General features: G+C 42.0%; 2 protein-coding genes and 2 non-coding genes across 4 annotated transcripts in view; 1 reads left to right on the top strand and 3 right to left on the bottom strand.

The window, feature by feature from the left end:
- CSKMT (citrate synthase lysine methyltransferase) overlaps window positions 1–7,940 on the bottom strand; it is a 168,472-nt gene extending 160,532 nt beyond the window's left edge. Inside the window, exons 1-3 of the mRNA XM_086938200.1 lie at window positions 7,917–7,940; window positions 6,655–6,728; window positions 3,733–3,775 (exon numbers count right to left, since the gene is read on the bottom strand). Coding sequence (XP_086794326.1) covers window positions 3,733–3,775; window positions 6,655–6,684 — 73 coding nt within the window. The 5' untranslated portion in view covers window positions 6,685–6,728; window positions 7,917–7,940. The remainder of the gene's footprint in view (window positions 1–3,732; window positions 3,776–6,654; window positions 6,729–7,916) is intronic.
- On the bottom strand, window positions 3,927–4,060 carry LOC147691924 (small nucleolar RNA SNORA57). The gene has a single exon (XR_015300241.1). It is a non-coding gene; the product is annotated as a small nucleolar RNA SNORA57 (small nucleolar RNA).
- Window positions 6,880–7,013, bottom strand: LOC147691923 (small nucleolar RNA SNORA57). The gene has a single exon (XR_015300240.1). It is a non-coding gene; the product is annotated as a small nucleolar RNA SNORA57 (small nucleolar RNA).
- Window positions 7,941–8,141: 201 nt separating the features above from the next.
- On the top strand, window positions 8,142–24,705 carry C9H11orf98 (chromosome 9 C11orf98 homolog). Its single transcript, XM_086938198.1, has 4 exons — window positions 8,142–8,299; window positions 20,212–20,351; window positions 21,807–21,898; window positions 22,665–24,705. Exons 1-4 carry the CDS (start codon window positions 8,252–8,254, stop codon window positions 22,802–22,804), a joined length of 420 nt encoding a protein of 139 aa, XP_086794324.1. The 5' UTR covers window positions 8,142–8,251; the 3' UTR covers window positions 22,805–24,705.
- Window positions 24,706–25,060: the final 355 nt, after the last annotated feature.

Raw genomic sequence — 25,060 nt, 5'->3', positions numbered from 1 at the left:
CTAGAAAAGGGTCTAACCGATCGCTACGATGGCTTGGTAAAGGTTTCACGGAAGCGAATCCCAATTTGGTAAATAAACTAAGTTAGTGGTATTTTTCCTGCTGTACATGTAGCGAAATTATCACCCTTAATAATCAGTCCAGCAACTAACACCGCAAGACCCTGCAAAGTGAGGAATTTGGCAAGTTCACAGGAGCAACCGATTTTTTTTACTGATGCAGTGGTACAAACTGATTAACACCATCGGGAATGGAGGTTTTATCCTCCAAATGTCCCGGGGTCCTATCGCCCCATCACTCTGATGAACGAGGATGACAAGGTATTCTCCAAAATCCTGGCCAAAAGGTTATCAAGAATAGTGGAATCATTGGTAACCCCCTCCCAGCATGGGTTCATTCCGGGTAAAGGAACCACTCAACATACTAGGCAGGTAATTATAGCATTTGATGCAGCAAGTACTCTAGGAGACCCTATGGCAGCTTTGTTTCTAGATGCCGAAAAAACGTTTGACAGGGTCTCCTGGAGGTACTTATGGGCAGTTCTGAGGTGGAACGGCATAGGGGCAGGATTTATTAAGGCCCTGCAGACATTATATATAAACCCGGTGGCCAAGATAAGAGTTAATAGAGGGCTATCAACTGCAGTTAACATTAATAGAGGAACAAGGCAGGGGTGCCCATCTTCTCCCTTGCTCTTTGCACTGTACCTTGATCCATATCTACGCAAGTTGGAAAGTAATGGTCAGATTCCACCGCTAGTATTAAATGGATGCCTGTTCAAAACGTTGGCATATGCAGACGATGTGGCCATCTTGACTTTAAATCCTACAGACGCTATTAGGGCAATCGAAGAAGCTACTCCATTTGGGCTATTTTCAGGGTACAGTCTGAATACTAAAACCCAGATAGTTAAAAATCGCTGGGTAGTATTTAATGAGGACAGTTGTGGGAGCGGCAACCTATTTAGGGGTGCAAATTACATCAGATGTAGATAAGATAGTAAAAAATAATATGTCACCTTTAATAGCCCAAGTCAAAATGGACCTAGAGAGGATGAATAACCTACATCAATCGCTGGTAGGCTGTACTAATATCATTAAGATGATTGTTGTACCTACATTTTTGTACTTTAGGGCTATACCTCTCCTGTTTGAAGCCAGCTGGTTTAACGGCCTAGAGGCCATATGTAATAGGTTTATCTGGGCGCATGGTAAGACCCGGAGGGCCTATAGGTTTATGACACTTCCTAGGGATAAAGGGGGATGGGGTGCACCAGATTTTGTTTATATTATATGGCAACCGTTCTGCAATATATACAGGGATTAATTGGAGGGAATAATGATGATGAAAGAGTGTATAACATGTCTACTGGGGGTTATGCTGTTGTGTTTGGGGCAAATGCTCATAATTGTTTTTTAAACAGTTAAGATTTTGGTTATTTTAAGAGAACTCGGTTTAAGACGGTTTTGACTGCTGTAAGTGTGTGGAACCCATTTCTAAAGAAAGCTAAGATGGGGAGGTACAATAGAGATGTGTCTGATTAATAATAGATCATTGCCCACTGAAATTTTCGCTGATCAGACGATGGCAGAGTGGGCAGCAAGGGGGATTACGCAAATAGGGGACTCGTTTTCTCATGATGGATTTGTACAATTTTCAGACCTACAAGATGCTTATGGGCTGGACAATAGGGTTTTTTTTTAAAGTATCTACAGATCAGGAGCTTTCTTAAAAACAAGGTGGGAGGCCCCGTAGGCTTTGATAAAATTGAAATAATGGAGAAAATTAAGCTGATGGGGGACCGCACAATCGGGTCCTTTTATGCAATATTGATAAAGGGGAAGATTGACAATTTGGAGAAATGTAGCACAAAATGGGCAGACAACCTGGGAGATGAAAGTACCCTGTTTCTTGAATCCCTGAATTTAGGATGTACAATCTTGAGTGCAGCCCCTCTGCAGTTTCAGCACTATAAGACACTATATTTTCTGTATTTTACTCCTGCGAGAATAGCAAAATGGGGCGGTAGTACAGGAATTAATTGCCCCCGATGCGATGCATTGGAGGCAGATTGCATACATATCTTTGCAACTTGCTCTCATTTACATTCACTGATTAAAGGGATAGAGGGGTTTTTTAGCAAGATCCTTGGGTATATTGATTACTCTTACATCATCCTGGATTATGCTAGGAGCGGCTAAGGGTGAGCAGGAGCAGCATGCAGAATTTTTTATTTGTTGCAATGGCTGTTTAGACTGACAATAGCCAGGGCTTGGATTGATAAAAATCCCCCATAATTTCAAACCTGGTTGGCAAATATGCTATATTCATACAATATGGAGAAAAACATCTATGCTCGGGAGAGGAAGATGCTTGGGCAGAAGGATTTGGGAGCCCTTAAGTAAATGGAAGGAGACGCAAAGTAATGATGAATAGGGAAAAAAAACAGTCTGCTTTTACTCTTTGTTAGTCTAATTTGCCTTTGATTGAAATGTTAAACCCTGATTACTTTTTTTATAAGTATTGGAATGACAACCTACTGAATGTTGTATTGTACATGTACCTAGGATTGAATTTGTGCAATAGTAATGAAGGAAAGGTTGCAGTTGTTAAAGTGTATTGTATACAGGATAAAGTGTGCTTAATGTGATGAATAATAAAAAGAAATTAAAAAAAAGGGAATGGAGGTTTTAGAGAGCACTTCGAGACCAGTATTCCAAATCCGAGGTGGGTGTAAGCAGAAAGCACATGCCTGCCTTGGCAAAGATTGCATCTGGGGGTGGGGACAAAAACTTTTTTTAAAAGGCAAGGCCGATATTTAGCCAGTGCAAATCTAAATGGGCCTTGCAAGCTTTCACAACGCACAAAGACTTCAGACACATGTTTTATTTATTCAACCATTGTCAGGCAATTAAAAAACACACAAAGTTTAAGATTAACCATAAAATTTATTTGGCAAGTACACAGTATTAAATCACTTCGAGCAAGACCAATTCATAGTGACGGTTGAGGCAGACAAAATGTACAAGTTATTTACTAACCGGCATTCAATATTCAAATTATATTGACATTTATCTGGGGACCATACTATGGTTAAGTGTCCCGCTGCAGCTAAATGGTTAGTAACTTACTAAAACATTATGGCATGTAATACTGGTGCGATGGTAGCACCAGCTAAAAAAAGTTTAGTCTTTAAACTTCACTTATACCCATTTAAGAAATGGGCAAGGTGTCACAATATATGTTAAAGTTGCACCAATAAAGTGACCTACATGTTAGTCAAGTTTTAGATAAATCTAGGGTTATGTGGTAAAGCAAAGTGTACTCTTCAGGGTTATAACATTTTTAAAGTTAATTGTTAAGATACCTGCACTGGTTCAGTCTAATTCCTTAGCCATTTCACAGCAAAGGATATTACAATATAAAAGTACACCCCAGTTACCCTGACTGCATGGTATCAGCCAAGGAACAGTAGTACCAAGGGAATCTCAAAGCCTGCAGCTAGAGATCCAGGTGCCGGAAGAATGAGAATATAGAGGAAAGGAAATGCCACCTTTGTTCAATTGTGACGATTTTGCCAATTCATAATGTTTAGGTTTGTGTTTACAATTACATAATTAATCTAAATTCACTTTTATTATTGTCCATACCAAAGCTTTGGTGATCTAAGACTATTTTCCTATTGTATTACTCACTGTTCCTATATACAAATCAATGCAATCCATCGTGTTTACACAGTATTGGCTGTTCACCTCGTGGTCCGCTCGTGCGCATCAGCTGAAACAAAGAAATCAATCACATTAGGATTTAGTCAGGAAAAGGTTGAAAGTACAAATAGTATTCTCACTGAGTACAAAGACTAACACATTAATGACTAGAACTAGCATCTTCATCATTTACGACTCCTGTGCACGATATAAGGTATAAATAGTGTCCAAGCGATTGAGGATAGAACCAGCCGATGAGAGCAGCTGGCACCGAAGACATAGCACTGGTATTGCTCTACCTCCGAACATTACACATCACGGTACTGGATAACCAGGACATGCCAAGAAATGGAGGCTCACGTACACATTACCGTGTAACACGAGTTAGGTTAGTTAAGAAAGTTTGAGCTATTGGTCTTATAAATTACTTTTTTTATTTATGTTATTTTTTTAAATAGCTAAATTAGTAGCTTTGTAATTTACAATGCCAATAGTTATAACTTTCCTAAATGTGACACCTATAGCATTTGTAATGCAACATGTTTTGTATTTACGTGACTTAGGTGTACTGATATTACAAACAACAATGGCTTTTATTTTTTTTAAAATAATTAATACTTAAATTTAATTTGTAATGGCAATAGCTTAAACTTTTGTAAATAACTTGTGAAGATTATATTCAGTGTTTTTTATCCTGAAGAAAATCCAAGAACAGAAGTGAAATATTAACATCTTTTTGTGATTTGTAATAAAGCTTGAAACATTGAAAGAACATATTTGAACCAGTGATGCTGCGGTTGCGCTGAGCGAGGTCGGCAGAGGGCAGTAGAGTGAGGGGAGTAGAGGCGGTAGAGTGAGGGCAGTAGAGTGAGGATGGTAGTGAGGGCATGAGGCGGTAGAATGATAGAGTGAAAGAGAGAGGGTGGCGGAGTGGTAGTGTGAGGGCCTGAGGTCAGTAGAGTGGTATATTGAGGGCGGTAGAGTGGTAACTAGAGTTACGGCATGGGGCGGTAGAGTGGTAGAGGAAGAGTGGTAGAGGAAGAGTGGTAGAGGAAGAGTGGTAGAGGAAGAGTGGTAGAGGAAGAGTGGTAGAGGAAGAGTGGTAGAGGAAGAGTGGTAGAGGAAGAGTGGTAGAGGAAGAGTGGTAGAGTGAGGGCAGTAGAGTCCGGCCAAGGAAAACTAACAAAGGAAGCTAAGCATGCATGCAGAGAGGAGTGTGAGAGACTAGCGCTGCCTGCTCCGTAGGCAGTAGAAAGGAAAGTGTGTGGCATAAGGACAGGCTACCTGACTATCCATGCACCCATTCAGTTGTTGGCCTCTCAGCTGAGTCTGCCAACTAGACAAACAAGAAAACTGAGACAACATATTTAAATAGCTAAGAAGGGAGTCAGAATAGGGAAGGGACTCTGGGTGATTTGTAGCCATGTTTGGCAATCCTACTCATTGCATCACTTCTGCCAAATAAAAATAAGTGGAAATAATAAGTACAGCACAAACAACAATCACTACTAGAAACGCAACAAACTAGTTCCGAGAAAGTAGGACAGTTTCCTACTCTATATAAGGGCAGTAGCTTCTGGCACAACACAAGACCCTGTGAATTAGCAACATCTGGGTGTCATCGGACTGTGCTGGCAGCAGCGCAGGAAACTCAATGAGGGAAAGGTAGAAGACATTCAACCAGGGAGCTGAAAGGCAGACCGAAACACGCAGACTGCATCTGCGGGTACACCATGAGAAATAATCAGAAGAGATCAGGGTGAAGAAAGAGCTTGGTCTTGTTCGTTTGGTCAGCTTGCTTTCCAAGCTGCAATACCAGTTAAAAAAACAAAAATAGTTTCAAAACGGGACCATTACTGGGTATGAAATCTTCCCACCAGCTTACGACAGCCGTTAGTGAGATGTGGCCAACAAAGTAAAATAAGAATAGTTACGCATTCTTTGCTGCTAGAGTAAGCATTATTTGCACTGTCATCGCACGTTCTCTGTGGAAAGCTGCGTGACTGAAGCTAGTGAAGAGCTATAGGCTGACCTACAGTCTTGGAGTGGCACATGTTCAACATGTTTGTTCATGTCCCCTGTGGAGGGAGACCATGCGTTGCTTTATGAAAAAGCACCTTTCCGGTGTCTGCACTAAACGCCTCTTCAGCAGCCACTGACGTTTACATTTTCTCATCAAAAGTAACATGCGTTGAAGACTGGCTGTGAAAAACAACGTAGCATGCTTTTAGAGATCTCCAATGAAGGGATAATGCGTTACTATTGTAGGGATGTCTTAATGGTACCGATAGCATTCGTGTTAACCAGCATAAAGCGAGACACAGCCTGGCGGCCGTGTCAAGTACAGCTTGTTTTTCTCGGGCACAGCAACAAATCACCGAGATAGTTAAGCCACAACATAGCTCACCAGTTATGCACAAGCGCATTAGCAGGCGAGCCCTAAAAAGTTTAGTCATCAAACTTTATTTATACCCGTTTAAGAAATGGGCGAGGGGTCACAATATATCTTCAAGTTGCACCAATGAAGTGACCTACATGTTATCCCTAGATTTATCTAAAACTTGACTATGTGGTTAAGCCAAGGGTACTCTTCAGTGTTATAACATTTTTAAAGTTAAATAATTTTGTAAAGATACCTGCACTGGTTCAATCTAATTCCTTAGCCATTTCACAGCAAAGGATATTGCAATATGAAATTACACCCCAGTTACCCTGACTGCATGGTATCAGCCAAGGAACAGCAGTATCAAAGGAATGTCAAAGCTTGCAGATAGAGATCCAGGTGCCAGAAGAATGAGAATATAGGGGAAAGGAATTTGTTTAATTGTGACGAATTCGCCAATTCATAATGTTTAGGTATGTGTTTACAAATACATAATCTAAATTTACTTTTATTGCCCATTTCAAAGCTTTGGTGATCTTAGACTATTTTCTTATTTTATTACTCACTTTTCCTATATACAAATCCATGCAATCCATCGTGTTTACACAGTATTGGCTGTTCACCTCGTGGTGCGCATCATCTGAAACAAAGAAATCAATGGCATTAGGATTTAGTCAGGAAAGGGTTGAAAGTACAAGTAGTATTCTCACAGAGCACAAAGATTGCCACATTAATGACTAGAACTAGCATCTTCATCATTTACGACTCTTGTGCACGACATAAGGTATAAATAGTGTCCCAGCGATTGAGGATAGAACCAGCCGATGAGAGCCGCTGGCACCGAAGACATAGCACTGGTATTGCTCTACCTCCGAACATTACACATCACGGTACTGGATAACCAGGACATGCCAAGAAATGGAGGCTCACGTACACATTACCGTGTAACACGAATTACAGTTTCATGAGACTAAAGACCTAGTACATTGCGCTTAATGGCAGAAGCTACTATCCTTGCGTCTACCAGACATCACCCGAGTACATTCAAATGAAAAGTAAACCGATGTAACAGATTATAGAGCGGTAAATCAATAAATATTGAATGCATGATCTGCTTTACACTTCAAATATTACATGTTTATAAAGACAATCAAAGGCGTTCTGCTATGTGCATAAACGCATCGACCATTGAGAAACGGGCTCGAAGTTTTGAAAAAGGGGATTTGAATCAAATGGACAATACACGACGCGGATGCATTTTCTATTCCACGTGGCATTGACTCGCTCGCTTCCGGATGAGTCTAACTTTAACGATAGTCCGTCCCCCTTTGCACCGGTCACGAGGGTTACATTCCGGCGATAACGATCCGGAGGTACGATATGGAGGTAATGAAAAAATGCACCTTTTTTAAATTAAGTTTATAAGCAGGTTCGCTCTTAAACCTAGGAGTGAGCTTGGACAGGCGCGTGAATAGGAGGGATGAGTGGCAAACTCAATGCGGGTGATTTACGTAGTACATAAACTACTGCTCATTAAGACCCACAATGCTTCTATCAAGCAATGCCCCTATCTTCCGCGAAAATCTTAAAGTGCTTCAAGTGCCTAAAGCGGAAAAACAGACACACTTGATCTCAGGACTATCAATTCAATAACAGTTCACCCACACACGGACAATACACACCTGCCAGCCACGACTTCAATACCAGTACCACACATTATAGACATAATTATTAAAGAAAATTAGTGACGTTCGTTAAACGCATGCTAAAACACCTACTATTGTTCTCCTAACAACTTATCAGCAAAGCAAAATAAACTCCTACTCACCATCCCTCTTAACACACCGAAGAGGAAAGAAAGAAAGATTACCATACAGCCTTTATATAGGGCGGAGACTGAATCTGCGCATGTGCACACAGCATTTCACCCTGGCCCGATAGCTGCGGGGCAAGAAGTGTGACGCCATCAGTGAGGGTGGGAGCAACCATTGGGTAATTTTTTAAGTGGGCGGGCAGCTTTCTAGAACCAATACCCACATAGGAGCAAAACTACAAACCAATACGAAGGCTATCTGGAAAAGAAGGCGTGTTGTGGTGAGCTGAGGGCGAGACTTGAAACGCACAGAGGAGGAGGCGAGGGACAAGCGTTTCACGTGGTCAAAGATGGCTCCTGGGCGTAAAATTAACAAATCTCTGACAGGTCCTAAAAAGGTGATTATTTTTCTTCAGAGGTTGTTCTTTTCTTCCATGCAAAGAACCTGTTTTTCACTACCCCATTTCATTTACGTGCTCAGCAATTTTCTCGCACAGCGAGGGGTCCTGTGACACGCTACCCCATCTCTCTCTATGAATCCTTTCTACTAAACCTGCGATCTCCTGATTTCTTCGTTAGTGTTGTCCTGCTCCGAAGTATACAACAGAACAGGTCCCTATGTTTCCAAGGTGGAAAGAAGCTATTTAGGCATCCAAATAAATAGCTTCTTTCCACCTTGGAAACATAGGGACCTGTTCTGTTGTATACTTACTTCTCCTTGTCCCTAATTGGATTTATAAGGAGACCTCCTTGCTTTTTGGTATTTGTCCTGCTCCGAAGGCAATTCCCTATTGTAGACCAAGCCCATTTTAGGACCCCTTGAATAATCTTCTCTGTTATAATCTTACTTATTCATTTCGTTGATCCTGAATCCAAGTAACCTTCAGTCCTATAAAAATAATTATGCCATGTTGGTTCTTTGGTCTTTTATGTCATTAGGCATCCCCGAAGTGCTGACCAGAAGAGAATGGAAGAGCGGGGGGATGATGGAGTCATGTGCATGTAATAAACATCACGCAAACCCTTCATTTAACTGTGTAATTCATATTAACATTTAGGTACACAAATGTAAATGTATAGGCATTTATATAGCGCACTACTTACCCGTAGGGTCCCAAGGCGCTTTGACCGCTGCGAAACCCTTCCTGGCTTCCCTGAGAGATGGTCCCTTAATGGGTATCTCCAGGGTGAGACCAGGCATCCCCGGCGGTCTGGTGGGGCCGTTAGTGAAGATGAGGCAAGCTAATGCCCAGAGTTGCCGAGTGTGATCACTGATCAGAGTGGGCACTGAGGCGAGAGAATTATCGAGTCCGCTGACCCTGGTCCAGAAACCTGCCGCGCCGGGAATCGAACCCGGGTCCCGGGCCGTCCTCTGCTCTCGGAAGGGGTACACATTGAGAAAACTCGGTTTCTGCATTTATTGTATTGAAGGGGATTAGGCTACAATAACCTGATTTATAGCTTATAAAACACCAGTCACCTACTAAAATCGGGAGGGGAGTCTTGTATGTCTTTTGGGGAGCCGAATTTGGCTGTCTGATCTAGAAGGTGGCGAAGGAAAGAAAATGCCACGAAGAATTCAGATCAGTGGTAAGAGAGATATTGTAGCAAGCCAATCTAGTGTGCAGTCCACACTAATGTGCAAATCCCACAGTATCACCATTCTTACCTCTTGCACAGCCTTACCATAATCATTTACTTGTGATTCCTCATCTGAAGAGTTGGAGGGAAGGAGCAGAGCCATTCTACGGAAAGGCAATATGGTCAGTTGTCTGTGGCACACGCTGCTGGGTGTATCACTCACAAACCTGTGTTACTCGTCTAGGGTGGCCACCTGCCATGGATGCATATCTGGGCACTGACTATAAAAACATGACACCGGTTCCAAATTCAGGACAAAAAGACAGTTACACAGATGCATTTGAGGAGGTCACACACTATTTACAAAAAAGTAGATGACTCGATGGTAGACACAAATTCGAGTCAAAATGGATTTGTTTTTTGTTGTCTATAGTAAATGAATAGCTCTAATTGAGCAAACATACACTTGTAGCTGGACATACTTAAGAATAATAAAACTAGCAAACACACACATGAAAAAACCTTTGACAACCTCTTGCACATTACCTTAACGGGTGTATACTCTAGTAACATGGGTATTGAACTCTTCTGTGCTGATGGAGAAAGAAAGCAGCCTGCTCCCCAAAGTGCAGCACTGGGCCACGTCCCTTGTGTACTGGATATTGAACCACTCCTCTAAACTGGGCTGCAGCGTATTGCTGAACCGTACACTTTATTCGTCAGTTCAATACACTTTCATTATATTTTGCATCTCTTACAAGACCCTCAACTGCACCGGAGTTGGAACCATTAGGTTTATTTATCAGTTTCCACTATTGACTGTTTCCATTCTCCTACGTGTTGAGTGTGAGGGTTAATTTTAGGATGGGTGACTCAAGCTATACTTTATTGTTTGTTTTGGTTTGCCCTGGGTGAAGTAATCTGTTCATGACAGCAACCATTTGTAACAACTCATATAATAAATGTAGAAATTACAAGGTTAAAATAGCTACTTTGTGTTATACATAAAAGAAATAATTTGTTTTAAAATTACGTTACTGATTGACTCATAAATGCTTAAATCCCTAATACAGTTAATGCTCAGTCTGTTAAAAGTCAGTTTGGTAAGGGTTATCTGTTTAAGCTGATGAATGCTCCTGCGCGGCAAGTAACGTCTTCCAGTTGTACCTGCTTGTAGTATTACAATGCCAGTTAGTAAACCTTGATGTAGCATTACAGGGCCAGATCTTGGAAAGTCGCGACCATATACAAATCTAATTTGTAACAATGAAAGATAGATTTTTCAGCCTTTGTTCAGTTAGGTCGAAAATTTTGGCAAGACGGCAGTTTAGCTGTACTAAAGTTGGATTAAAGCACAGCATCACCGCCTGTCTACAAGACCTGACTCCCTGCGGGTTAAAGAATGGTTTCAACAAAGATTTCCGTAGGTCCTTTAGATTCTTGCGAATACATATAATATGAATAAGGTTCTCCGTGCCGCAGGTGCACAGATGGCAAAGCTGGTCACCTCCTCTTTTTTTTTTTTCACAAGGCGGTTAGAATGGATTGATTAAGCCAACCCCATCCAGAGTCTTAAGAATTTTTCCTTTGTGGCAATCTTTGTTCTTGCCTTAAGATAGAGTTGGGGTTTAAAAACGTCATAATTATTGAGCACAGCCCAGCCGTGAGCACGTTTGGACAATGCATTCTTGTCCTCTATGGATGATATTAATCTAGTTGTCTTTGTAACTAGTTTTTTAAAAGCTGAGTGACCCATTGAGATGTTCCAGGTGTCTGCCAAGCCAAGAGTTTTGATGGATTCCTGAAGGTGCATGTTGGCTGGCAATTGCCCAGTGCGGAGCAGCTCTATTCAGAGATGGTTATTTAAAGACCCTGTTTCAGAAGCTCTAAATTTATGCCAGCTTTTTACGAAGGCTCGCTTTCTTTTTACTGCCTGTTTTTGAAGGCCAAATTCCAACCTTATTTGGGCCGGTGAAGCATATTTGGGAAGATGGAAAATCGCTTAGTAGGAGGTTATCATTATGCTATCAAGAGTTGCGGCGTCTCTGCCGGTCAAAGATTCACTTCCGTATCTGATTGTAGGTTGCAGTTTGGCTCTCAGGGCTTTTAGAAGAGGGTCGAGGGTTAGGTCCGGCAGCTTCTTCTTCAGGGGCTTCAGCGCTAAATATTCCTTCGCAAGGTTTCCAGCATCGGCTTGAAGGAGTTGTTCTGCTCTAACACGCCCAGATACTTGTAACTTGGTCTAGACGTTTGCCAGCCAGATACCAGTTAGGGTTTGCCCTCTTGTGATGGTTTACTGCCATGGTTTTGGTTTATGGGAAATGTATTTTTGGGGCATTCCGTTGCCACAATTTGTGAGTCCCATCTAAGAGGCGCTAAAGTCCGATGGGGGTCCGGCTGATCAAGACTAAATCGTCGGCATATAACAAATTTGTCAGTGTCCTGCCGCCTAATTTTGGTGCATGTGAAGAGCAACTGTCCAGCTCCCCCGGTAGATCCGCCGGGAAGAGACTAAATAACAGGGGGGCCAAAACGCATCCTTGCTTTAGACCCTTTGTTGAGGTAATTCTGCTTGAAAGATGCTTCCCAGCGCCTAACTTCATTCTTACCCACGTGTTGGTGTGCAATTGAATGAGCTGGTCTAAGAGCTGTGCTGGTATCCCCCATCTGTACAGCTTATGCCAGAGCTTGGTACGGTCAACGTTGTCTAAAGCCGCTGAGTAATCTGTGAAGCAGAGGTATAGAGGGTATTTGCTCTGCTTCGCAGCATCCATGAGCATGGTTAAGGCCATGATATTAGTGGTAGTGCCGTGGCCTTGGCGGAAACCTGTTTGAGTTATGTTTATAATGTGGTTCGTGGAACACCAGCTAGCCAGTTTTTTTAAATGATACCCGCATAGTATTTGGCCTCAGTGTCTTTGAGGGCTATCAATCAGTAATTGTTTGGAGCAGACCTCATACCTTGCTTATATATTGGGCTGATAATTGAGCCTCTCCACAATTCTGGAAATGCGGAGGTCCTTAAGGCAAGTCCTTTCACTGGAACTAGTGCGTTGCTCAGAATTCAGGGTCCTGCTTGTACAGCATAGGAGGTATGCCATTAGGGCCAGGTGCACCCGCCCTTCTTCCTCTGGCTATTTGTTTCCTTATTGCTGAAGCCTGGGGGCTATTTTTTTGTCTACTGCTCTAGATGGGGAGTGTAGGCCTGGTGGCAAGGCCATCTCCTGCTGCGTGGGCCTTAGTTGTACACTGTCATCTTAGCTTAAGCGTTGATGGATTGCTGCTGCCCATGTTGAACTATTGGCACTGACATTTCCAGGATATGCTAGAGGGGTGATGAGTACTGGTTCAAGATCGTTACAGTGTTTGAAAAGATAGTCAGCCCAAATTTCTTCTGTGATGTTGCAATCTATACCGAGGTGGTTAGGCTGCTGCAGTTTGTTTACTAATTGCCAAAATTTGGCACTATTTTTCTGGTTTGCCTCATGGAGAAATTTTGCCCATAGTTCATTTTCATTTGCTCTTTTATTTACCCATCTCCTTCGTTTAAGCAATGTCCTTAATTCCCGGAGAATGCTATGTACACTCAGGTTTTTGGGAAATTTGCGTTGTTGTTTTAAAGTTTGATTTATAGATTGCTTTAATTTTTTAGAGACAGGGCTCTTTACCACCTTGGTAGTGGTTGCTGTGGCTCTCCTCTGATTCGGGCTTTGCCTAGAAGCGAATTTTCCACCTAAAGATGTGATGAACCTTTCCCAACTTTCAAGCTTTAGCTGTTGATTACAGGTTTCGTCCTGCACAATAAATCGTCTAATTTCTGGTGGGTGGCATGATCTTGCTTGGAGACACATCTCTTGTGGGAGATAATCTAAATGAGATGATACTATGGTTGAATGATACGTTGCTACTGGGGGGTAGCCTCTTTAAACCGGCCGTTTAAAGCTCTCATATTTAAGTGCACCAAATCCCGGAGCAAGTTCTTCGCTGTCCTTATGGGCTTGATGGTCTCAATTAGACCTTGTGTTGGAATATGCCATGTGTCCGATAGGGCTTGCGTTTTATCATCGGCCTGAGTGGACCCTAGAAGGTGCATGTTGAAATGTCCGGTCAGGATTAGGAGGTCTGTTGTCTCTTCTTCCATTATTCTCCAATGACAACTCGTTCGCCGCTTTTGATTTTTGCTTGGGGTGCACATAAACATTCATTATTATTATGTGCCGTTTGCACTGATTAAGCTTTACTTTTGCGGCCTGAATGCAGCTTGGAGGTGTTAAGTGGGATTTGATAGGGAGAAGCTCCCCTATTTCAGTTATTGACGCTAGGATTAATAACCCTCGCGCGCGGCGACCAAAGTCAGATTCCCTGGTTGCCGGTAATGAGTGGGAGGTGTAACCTTGCAGGTCATAAGGCTTATCTTCTCAGGTTTCCTGAAGCAAAATTATGTGGAAAGTTTTCAGGTAATCTAGGATCTCTTGGTCACTCGTTTTCAAAGCTAAACCATTAATGTTCCAGATGCTGATAGGGGTGCCGTATTGTGCTGTTTGAATTGACTGTGCTGCATCCGTCTATTGTCAATTTGGACGTGCTGAAGTAATTAGTCGTTGTGTACTGGTCCCTTTATTAATTGTTTATGGGTGAGTTGGGGCAGATTGACCTTGAGTTGGTAGTACTGCAATTGTCAGGTTAGCTACTGTCGTTGTGCCTGGTGTTCCGCTCCTTTCAGAACTGAGAAGGTCATCTGGCTTAGGTTGCTTGCTTCTGTACCAAGAAAGGGAGTAGGATATAGTGGCTTTGGAATTGGTTTCAACATTATCCCCCAGTTTTGAAATCTATTTCTTTCCTGTATGATTCTGCCTGCAGCCTCTGAGGCATGCCATCTTGTTTTGGTTGCTTCAGAGCTCTGGCTGTTATTAAATGGCAAAAATTCAACAGACAGTAAATCGGAGGTATCAATGTTGGCTAGAGATGTGATGGAGTGTAAAAGTCATAAAACGTTCCCTCTGTTTAATCTATCCTCACGACTATGTGATTTGTATTGAGGGATGAATATTATGGTGTCAATCTCTTCTATTATTATTGAGTCCTGGTCTTGAAGCGTTGTGCCATCACTGCTCATTGCCGTGCTGGTGTTTCGTGGTGATGGCGACGTAAGGCAGTACTGTTGTGCATTGTATGTGCGGGGGGCCCTTGATGTCTTGATTATGACTATTATGGGGAAGTGTTGGTTGATCAGAAGATGGCCAAGCTTTGACTTGTACACTGAGGTTTTGCAAACAATTTTGGCTTAGGAATGTTGGACGCTCAATATGAATGTCCTGTAAGGCCAAGCCTTTCAGCTCTGTTGTTTGTAAGTTCTCAATTGGTTCCTTTCTGTTTAAAATAATTGTGAGTGACTCTTGGCTTTGGTTGGTGCTTGCCGAGTTGTTAACCTGAGGAGAGGGACTATGAAAGAAGATGCTGCCTGATAATTTCCCGGTTAAATCATTGTCAACTTCCGGATTTGCGCTGGCGCCGACTGGGAAGCAAGAAGACCTATGCTGTACTTTTATGAGGTTGGGTATTTCTTTCGCTGGGTCCTTTGTACCTATTGCCAGCGCTGGAGCTACTGAATCTAGAATTTCAGGACTTATTGGGTCGATTGAGGCTGGGCCAGGCTGAACATAGATGGCCGGATGCTGAACCTGTTGAATTGATGGCGTATTCCTGCCTTTCCTTTTTTGCTTGCAGCCAGATTTTGAAGAGAAGTAATTTTTGTTTGGTGGTCTGGTTTTGGAGCCTTGCGAGGGAGCTCTTCCTCCTGTTGGACAATTGCTACTTGACAGTAACACCCCCGTTCGTTGTGGGCCCAATGTTGTTTTATCTGCCGTCATATTATCCTTGTTAGCAGTGTCCAAGGTTGTAGCTGTTGGTTTCAGGGCAGTCAGTAGGTCTCCCAAAATTGTCGGGAGCATTAGTAGTTTGTCCACTATTGGGGCGCAAGAACATTCTTGCTGCACGGACGGTGTATTAAGGGCCGCTTCTTGCCCTGTACTTATTAGGCCGTTCAGATCGGCTAACTCCCTATCAGTCCCAGAGGTGAAATAAACTAGTGTTTGAAGAACTGTAAGTTAGAGATACAGCTTGTGAGACTGGTATTGTAAAGCCGCAGTTGAGTATTGCATGGTACTTAATAACGATTCCCATATTAAGTTTTTATTGCTGTGGTTGTTGTTGTTTCCTTCTATCTGTGCTGTTTTTTTTTTGGAAGATTATTGAAGTTGTGACTGTAAGAGGCGACTAAGTCCTCCCACTCTTGGCAAGCTAAAAAGGCCATGTCTCCATTGGAAGCGGGCAGGTTTTCGTTGGGGGGTGGGGGGGCGACTGTCTGCACCCTATTGGGGCTGTTCCGCAGGGTTTGTCCTTTTGCGACAAGCCTGCCCGAGACGTTATGTCCAAGCTAATGGCTGCCGAAAGTGGCGGTAGGGAGGTTTTTAAGTATGGCGCAGACCCTGTTTTTAAGTGTGATGCAGACCCTGTTTGTTGTAAGAGAGTTTGATCTTCCTCGACTGAAATTGACTCTGCGGCAGAAGAGGACACATGAGGATGCCGGGGATCTGATAAATCTGAACCTGCTATTGAACCCTCCTTCCGCTGAGATATTGCAATTGCTGGGTCTGATAAGTCTATTGGATTCCCAAGTGCTGGCCTGATCCGATGAGGTTGCAGAGTAGAGTTTGAAACGTTACATAAGCTAAATGGTGAAGTGTTTTGGGAAGAGGTGACTTGCTCTGTGTTGTTATCCGTCTGATGGACGTATTGGTGTTCCAGTTGTTCACAGCTTTGCTCTTTATTTGTGCAAAGCACATCTAAATCATTGTTTGCTTGGATTACGTTGTCTGTTACATCTTGTATATCCTCATGATTTACTTGAGAAAACAACTCATCCCCCCTGAAGGGCCCCTTAGTGTTGTTTTGACTACTTTCTTGAAGCCTGCCCATAGAATGAATCATTGCTACGGATTCCTTTGTTTCCTTCGTAATCATTGGATGTGTTTTTTGATCGAGACTAAGTGGTGCTAAAGGTAAAAGAGGCGATTGCAGCCCCTCTATGGTGCCGCTTTTGAAGAATATTGTTGAACCAGGATCTTTCAGAATGGAGAATTTCGTGTATATCTTGGGCTGGAAAGAGCAAGGATTTCTCCTTAATGGGGACCCTTCAGCTTTCCGCCCCTGCCTCCCGCTTGTCAACTCTGCTCCTTCGCTGCTCTCTGCTCTTGGTCACACCAGGGAAACATGGAAAACACAGCCTGGATCTAACGAAAAAGCACAAGTCTAATCCCAATAACCAATACCAGCTGGACTAATAATGAACCTTGGATTCTGGAGTACCATGCTACTCGCCATAAAGCACTTCAATTCCTTGTTAGGGGTTGGGAGCGTTATATGAATAAGAATACAATTCAATATAACCTTTTTCTCATTCTTAATGATTTTTTACTGGACATGTTCCACAAGTGCTTCTTTCCAGTTTATATTTTGTTCCGGTATATTTTACTGTTACCATTTCTCCCAGCTTTTGAGACATTCCTATTTTTAATGCACCGCAACCGCTGGGAGAGGGAGAAGACAAGAGAGAATGCTCATGGGGGACAGCTGGCTGAGGCTTCAGGCCATTACCATGTTTGATGTACTGCTTACATTTTCCGCTGAGGATAGTGTCCCTGTGGAGGGTGTGCACGGAAATTACGGAGAAATGCTGTCAGCTAAAGTACTGTTAATGGACATTCATACCACATAATGAACTGTCACTAAATAACAGACACATTGTCGAACTGTATTCGTTTGCTACCGAAAGGGGGTGGGTAAAAAAGAGGACCTCATTTTGGGACCACAAAATTACCTCTCCTTTCTGGAATTCACACACTGACTGGCAAGTATCTGGTTGACAGTGCTCCCAAAGTTTTCCTAGGTGCAGGTACTTCTTGGAGAACAAAGAAATTGGGGTTCAGGGAGATAGACGTTTTTCACAGGTTGCTGAAAGTTTGGCTTGGGTATTCTATTAGCCGAGAGTCCCTGGGCTTTTTTTTCATAGCCTAAACTATTTCAGAGGTGGCTGTTCTTTAGGGTCGCTTTAGTTTAGCCTGTTTCTTGCCAAAGCTTTTGATGTAAGAGCAATGGGACTTATTTAAAGGAGCAGGTGGCATAGCAGTGAGAGACCTTCAAAGCAAATTTCTTAGCTTTCCCTAACCTATACCATCCCACACAGTTGTAAGGATAGAGGCTGGCTCCTTTTTTTAAGTGGTTCATCATTCACTTGGTGCATCTCCTTTCATATTTTAGGTGGCTGAGCATTCTTCTGGATTGACCTTTGGTGGCCTCAGTCTTTATCTATAGGCCCCTAAAGTACCAATAGCTGCACCACCTAGCATCTGGATGGAAGAGGGTTTATGATTTTTGAAATACGATGAACCGATGCAAAATTGGGCTGGACTTGTTTGTGTCCCTTAAAAAACAATGTTTTGTTGTTGAGGTAAACAAAATATCAGTGCAGGATGGAAGAGGAGGACCCCACTTCTAAGTAGAATTAAATGTTTAACGTTGGGACAACATCAAGCCTTATATAGACCCCTTACAGGAGTAATATAAGAATGGTGGCAGGGCAACTATGTGAATACTTCAAGGTTAGCAACTGGTCGAGAGAACCACTGCAACGTTCGGTATTAAAATGATGTGGTTTTATTAACAGTTGAATAATTGTGTTAGGTCTCTTTGAAGGGCCTGTCAGCATGATGGATTAGGTTAGAAATGTGATTTCTGTATTAGAGGTCCTCTCTCTAAAGTATTTAAGGTATTCTGTTATTTTAGTTGCTTGTTTTGTGCTTTATGCTACCCTAAGGCCGCGTCTGTGCGCTGATCAGGGGAGGAAGGAGAGAGTAATGAAGAGCACAAGAAAAGAGCTAGCCGAAAAGAATGATCTTCCACAAACTGCTGTTGGTATCTGGCATTAGTTGATTGGTCAGAAATAAAAGAACAGGAAAAGAGCGGAGGTATAACCCAAGGCAGTGGGTGTGAAAAATCTAGGTCTAAAAGTATTAGAAATCAGGTTAGACAGGTAGAAATAAAACTGGGCTGAATATCTGCTTTAGCCGTCAGTGAGCATGGAGAGCAGAATGATTGCTGTGCTAATGACTTTTGACCCTACAGCCTAGCAGAAACATTTATACAGTTACCCCTTTTGTAGGCAGCTGTATACCCTTCATTCAAGGTTTCTAAGATCGGTTTTCCTATAGAAAGGTCTGAAAAGTAGGGTATGCCTTATAAATATGCATTTAAGTCTGGACAAGTGGTGTCTATATTTTGCTTTATTAAGGAAGCCTTAAGAAAGAGAGCTAGGTGCTTTGCACTAACCATTAAGTCCTCATTCATAGTTCCCTCATTAATCCTGCATGGAGATACTGGGACTGAAATTAACCATTCTGGTTAATATGTCCCCGGCGTTAACAGGGATTACACATTAAACTCCTGCAAGTGGGGAATAAACTGCCAGACCCAGAACTAACGTGTCCTACATGAAGATAATGGGTCTGAAATTAACAATGTTGGCCAGCATGCCCCGCTGAGTTAACGAGGATTATTAAACTCCAGGCATTAGGGGATAAATAACATGGACGACTCAGTATTTCCATATTATTTAACAGATTTTTGCAGATTCTGGGGAGTTTAATGTATAGTTTTACCACCTGCTCTCAGGCAGTGGTAAATAGCTGATTGGGAGGCAGTGCTTGGTCGGCTGGTGGAGGTGCCTGTAGGGCATCTTAGTGACATAGAGGCTATTGTCTATCGAGGGGAGAATGTTCTACTCCTTTCGTGGCTAAAGGGTGGCCAGGCTGTGCCTCTGCCTGCAACCTCACCCTTTTACAGAGTGCGGATCCACAAAAGGTAAAACCGGGTCTGGTGTTTCTGGACCTAATGGTTTCTGTTCCCAAATGCCCCATCTAATCTATAGTTGCCCAAAGCGATATTCCCTTTGAAAAACATCTTTGGCCACATGGTAATTGTAAGGCCTAATAAGAAATAAGTTGGCGCATAAGGGTAGTACCTGTTTTGTTAGAGGAGCTAAATACTATTTTTACTTGCTCTGTTGAGTGTAGGGCTGAGACTCGTACTTTCTGTGAATTGAGTCGCCTTACAAATTCAAAATTTTGTAAGGTGATGGAAGGTACACAGTCAGATTCTGCAAGTACGTGGAGAAGTGTGGCTCAGGGGTTAGAGGCGGCAGACCCGGAAGCTGAGATCGGCCCTGGACCAGGGTTCAATTCCCCGCCCCGACGGGGGTTGGGCTCAATAATTCCACGGACTCGATAATTCTCACTCCGGTGCCTACTCGACTCACGGGTTCCCACTCTGCGACTCTGGGCAATAGCTTGCTTAATCTCCACAACGGCCCCTCCGGCGGGATGCCTGGCTTTCACCTTGTGGATACCCTGCCGGGGTATCTCACAGGGGAATACCAGGACGGGTTCCCTAAGCAAGCGCATAGATGCCTGCGATGTGGGCGATTTGCGCTATATAAATACATGTACATTTACATTTACAAAGAAAATGTGTCATAACACCATATTAGATGACTTGGTGGATAAGGCATTTATTCTAATTATTTTCTCATTTTAAGTACATATTTTTCTGAAAGAGTGCTTTATGTGAATGGAGGAATCTAAATGATAAAAACATTTTGTAATCCAAACTATAGGAGCTGGGGAAGAACTTGTTCAAGCAGCGTCGTGTCCTGAGCAAGCGGAAACATCAGAAGCATAAGATCACAGGCGCCAACATTGCAGGAACCATTGCAGACCTGAGTCTCTTCACTGCGCCTCATCTGAAAAAGAAGGGGTGAGTGTGGGCACAGGTGGTAGGAAATATAGGGCTGGTGAAAATGCCTTGCCTCCTCCACAGGACTATTTGATGCCTTGCAGTGCTAGTTGCGGGTGTCCTGAGTGAAGTCAGTAGATGTTGGTCCTAGTGAGAGGGTCATTTGCATTCCGGATTCCCAATTTCTATATGTTTCTCCCCCCTTCAGGAAATATACTCTCAAAAGGATTCAAACCAATTAAGAATGTTCTCTGACAGCCAGTCTCGTTTGTCTGGGCATTCCTGAGCCTTTAAGTCTCCATGCTGGGTTTTTGGTGATGTCAAGGGAGGGTGTTATTGTTCATTATAACACTAACTAAAGAGTGGATTAGAATTGAGTATTTCTAGCAGGAGTAAGACTTTTGGCCTGTAACTAATATCAGCCTTCAGGTGGTTTGATCCACTTGATTTGGCTTTTAATCACAATACTTTCACCCAGACTGGATAGTATACAGTGGCGTGGAAATAGGATTTGGTTTGAATAAGTCTTACACCGAGACTATACTTCCTTTTGAGCATTAATTTTATTCTGGTAATTGCTGACATGGAAAAACACCGTTTAAAAAATGTTTTTTTTTGCTAGTAACTAAGACACACTGATAATACTTCCTATTAAATGTGCTCCAGACATCCAATGCGCGAAACATTGCCTGCACATATCCGTTTCTGGATATCCACACCAAACTGAACCTTAATCCCAAGAAAACCGATTTCTTCCCATTCGCCAAGAGCAACAAACAATAACTAGTCCAGACCTGGCTCTATTTATTGAACCTGCACAATTCGAATCACACCTTTTATCTAATGCTACGTCACCGAGATTCACACTGGACACCAATCTCGCTTTCTTTGAACACATCACCAGCAAAACCAAGACGGCCTGGTATCAGCATTTTCAGCTTCAGAAAGTGAAGTAATTCTCCTGGAAAGCAACTTTAGAACTTCTGCTCTATTTCCCCTCAGATGCCACACTTTCCCCCCTGCCCCATTAAGAGTGCCCAGCATGTTGCAGCGTGTTTCTTAACGGACTGAAGCTATATGACCTGTATAGAACATCTTCAAAAGCAGCTGCATCTTCTGGAAAGCCTTTCACAACCTTCTTCCCTGCCTTCGTGTCCTTCATTAATAGGCAGGGAGTGGAATCCACTGAGATGCTCTCTTCAAACGGATTTTTGATTAGAAACCAGGTCAGACTTTCTAAAATGCAGGTTGACCAATGAGTTCCAGAAGTGAGAAGGAACAGGTAAAGATGGGGAACAAGCAGATATTGTGGCATTGAGTTTGCCTCCAAGTGGACAGATTAGATTGATATCATTTGTCCTGTGCTTTACCAACCTTTTTGTCTGGGTTTATGGTTGTTGACAGATGTCTTATTGAGCTGTGTTAGTCTGTTCTATTGATTTTTCACAGCAGCCATTTTTCTGTTCACTCTGTCAGCTCTAAGGATATCACCACACTCTCTGGGAAAAAGCGCCGGAAGCTGCTGAAGCAAGTTAAGCACATGGAGAGGGAGAAGGCCACCATGGATCGTAAGTTACCCATCCGTGGGCCACAGTGTAGCCATGTGTGACGAGCGTCGTTCCACGCAGGGAATTTCAGTGTGGTCTTATTTTTGTCACAAATTGCAGAGGATGAAACTTGGGAAACTGGGACCCCTGCTCACTTTAAACATGTGGTTGCTTGACTTCACTCCTCCCCAGAGCCTTTGAGAAATAGTCAGTCACAGAATTGAGTTGAACATAACAATCTAAAAGGTGTCTGTATTGCCTTTCAGCATTAGCACAAAATGCCTCTCCTTCTTTAATTCATGCTGATGTCTTTCGTATTTGATTTGGTCAGGCTTAAGATGTTTTCTCTGTTCTAAATCTGCCGCTTTCCAATTGGAAACACCCTTTGTAGCCATTAGTGTTGGCTTTTGCTCAATTAGTATGTCAAAACCACACCAGAAACTTAACGTTTTTGTTGAGTGAAAACAGTAGAGTTCAGTAAACAATGTACCTAGCTCTAGTGTAATGTCACAGTTAATTGAGTTTTGCAGTTTTTTTTGACGAAAGCAAACATTTGTTTTTTATGTGGAGCTACTGTGGAGGCTTGAATGTATTGGCATTGCGGCTTTTGTGCACCAGTGAGTTTGGAACATTTTGGATGTGTCTTAACATGCATATAATGGATAACCAAGATGGATCGCACACCTTCTTCTAAACAACGTGTAATGGTGCAGCCTAATGAGGAGTGTGCTGTATTTATGGAATCCACACTGCTTACCGTTGCCTTACTTTTCTTAACTTCTTGCAGTCGAGGCTCCAGCCAGAAGCAGCAAACCAACTAATGTTATGGATGTGGAGCCAACCACTAAGCACAGAAAGAAGGCTAAGAAAGGCCCTGCTGCTGCAGATGTAGAGATGGAGGAAGCAGACATTCAGGAAGGAGAATGATGTCTGAAGAGAAGTTCTGTTAGGCGAGTGAGAAGAATCCTGGAGGATTGAAAGCGTTACTGCTGACTACCCCCAGCCATCCATTACTTTTGATAAACAAGGCCTCTTAAATGTGAACTTTTTATTTTAAAAAACCTGTGAGGTGTATCACAGCCTGCAACCTGCTACCTGTGGCCCTATTTTGTACGAATGTGTCTGCAGTAGTTGATACCATACCTTCAAGTTGCAGATAATGTGTTTACTTGAGAACACACAAAGAAACGTTACTGCTTTCTAATGAATTGTTCCAGTGATTTAATGCATAGTTCCTTCCCTTCCAGACATTCGCCAAATCTGACAACGTCTTGATTAGTTTATTTGCATATGAAGTTGGTTAACTATTTGTGTTTTTTGGGAAGTTGGTATTCATTTTGAAGTGAGCTTTTGGTGGGTGGTAGATGAACTAGGATGGAAACAAGGCAGTGAGATGGAAGGGCTACAGTGAGATTCATACAGCTGACAGCATGGTTTAATAGGCCAACCACCTACTGCTGAGATGTTAGCAACTGTCGAGTCACAAGTTTGACACATTTTTGAGGTTAATAAATGTAACAATGTACTTACTCCTTGTGAAAAGGACCAGGCTGTGTGTCTTAAGCTCAGATTCCAGTTTTATTGTGTTTTGATCAATGGTTTAAAAATACTACGAGACGGTCAACTAATTAAAATACCCTCATGGTTGCATAAAACGTTTACATTACATCTCATTATATATTACATTACAAACATCAAGTTCATTATTTATTTCAGAAAATATTAAACTCTACATCAAAAGATAAGTAGTCTACTAATCCTCAATTAACGTTTTAGCCAACTATCAATTTCTAAACAATACTCCTGTACCAAATCCCCACAAAACTCTGAAATACATGATAGTTTTACATAAAAATTATAAGCAAGTATCCTTTATTTATTCTTATACAACACAAATAACATGTTAAAACATAGGGCATGGATACTTGACTACTAACACTCTCCATGCCCTGGCACATTAAGAAATCCAAACCCTGTAAATCCTGAATCTTGTTAAAGGCTGTTTTTCTGTGTTGTTGTTATGATGTTCCAGTGTTACCTTACTTCAATAACTGAGACAAATTACACTTTGATTTTAAATACCTTTTTGTTCTCCATACTAAGATGCCTGAAACTTTTAATTAAGTAGTGTGGAAACCTAGTAAAGCCAGAAAGTTTTAATTTCTGATCCACATTTTGGCTGGTAAAGTCTGTCATAGGCTGTTGTTTCAAGCATCACCACAGAAATAAAATAAATCTGAGACTCCCGGGCATGTATTGTGTGTCGTCAAAATAAAATTTAGAAACGATTCCACCATTTTTATCATCTGACAGAGAAAGCTCTAAACGAAGAGCCTGCATAAATGTAGCCATTCTATTTCAGCATTTTTCGTTATCTAATAAGGTTGATTGTGCCCAAACAATTGATAAATATTGTTATTAAGTTAGCTTTTTATTTACTGTAAGCCAAATCTCCCCACCCTAGTTTCATTCAACTAAATGAAACATTTAAGTATCATATTTAATATATCATCAGTTTTCAATGTTATATTATTTTAATGTACCGTCCATGAAACAAGATAATATAAATGTGATGTTGGGGTGCATGTAAAATTTAATTTTCTTTGCCTAACTGTTGTTCATGTACCATCAACATTTACTAGCACCTCCAGCAAACCAAAACGCTTTTGTTTCAAGAAATTTCATACCAGTTTTTTTATTGAATAGCATACAAGTACGTTTTTGCTCTCTATGCTTGTTGCATTAACATTGTCATACTTTAACAAAGGCTAGATTAAACAATTATTTTTGTTAGATTGGAGAAATGCAAATTAAACATAAGTGGCACATTTCTGCTTCATGTCACTCTTCGGAACAATCAGCACTGGGGCCGAACAGTCACTCTAAACATTGGTAAGAAAGCATCTGCCCACAAACGTGGAAACCCTTTTGAGTACAATGAGGCAAATCATTTTGGGCGAAAAGCTGTTTAATTACTCAGATCTCAGTAGCGTTGATTATCTCCTTGTCTATTTTCCTTGTCCCAACCCTGTGCCCGGCCGCAAAGTTTCTACCTACCCTAGCAAACTTTAAACAAAAGCAGTAAATTAATGATATTCGCATGATCCCTAGCTTTAGCTCCCCCACCTGCTGGCAACTAAAATATCCTTGGTCACAGCCCCTTTTCTGTCTCTCAACTAGGGC

This window comes from Lissotriton vulgaris, chromosome 9, assembly GCF_964263255.1.
Source record: "Lissotriton vulgaris chromosome 9, aLisVul1.2, whole genome shotgun sequence".
In the NCBI taxonomy this organism is placed as follows: domain Eukaryota; kingdom Metazoa; phylum Chordata; class Amphibia; order Caudata; family Salamandridae; genus Lissotriton; species Lissotriton vulgaris.
This window is presented reverse-complemented; position numbering and strand designations above follow the sequence as displayed.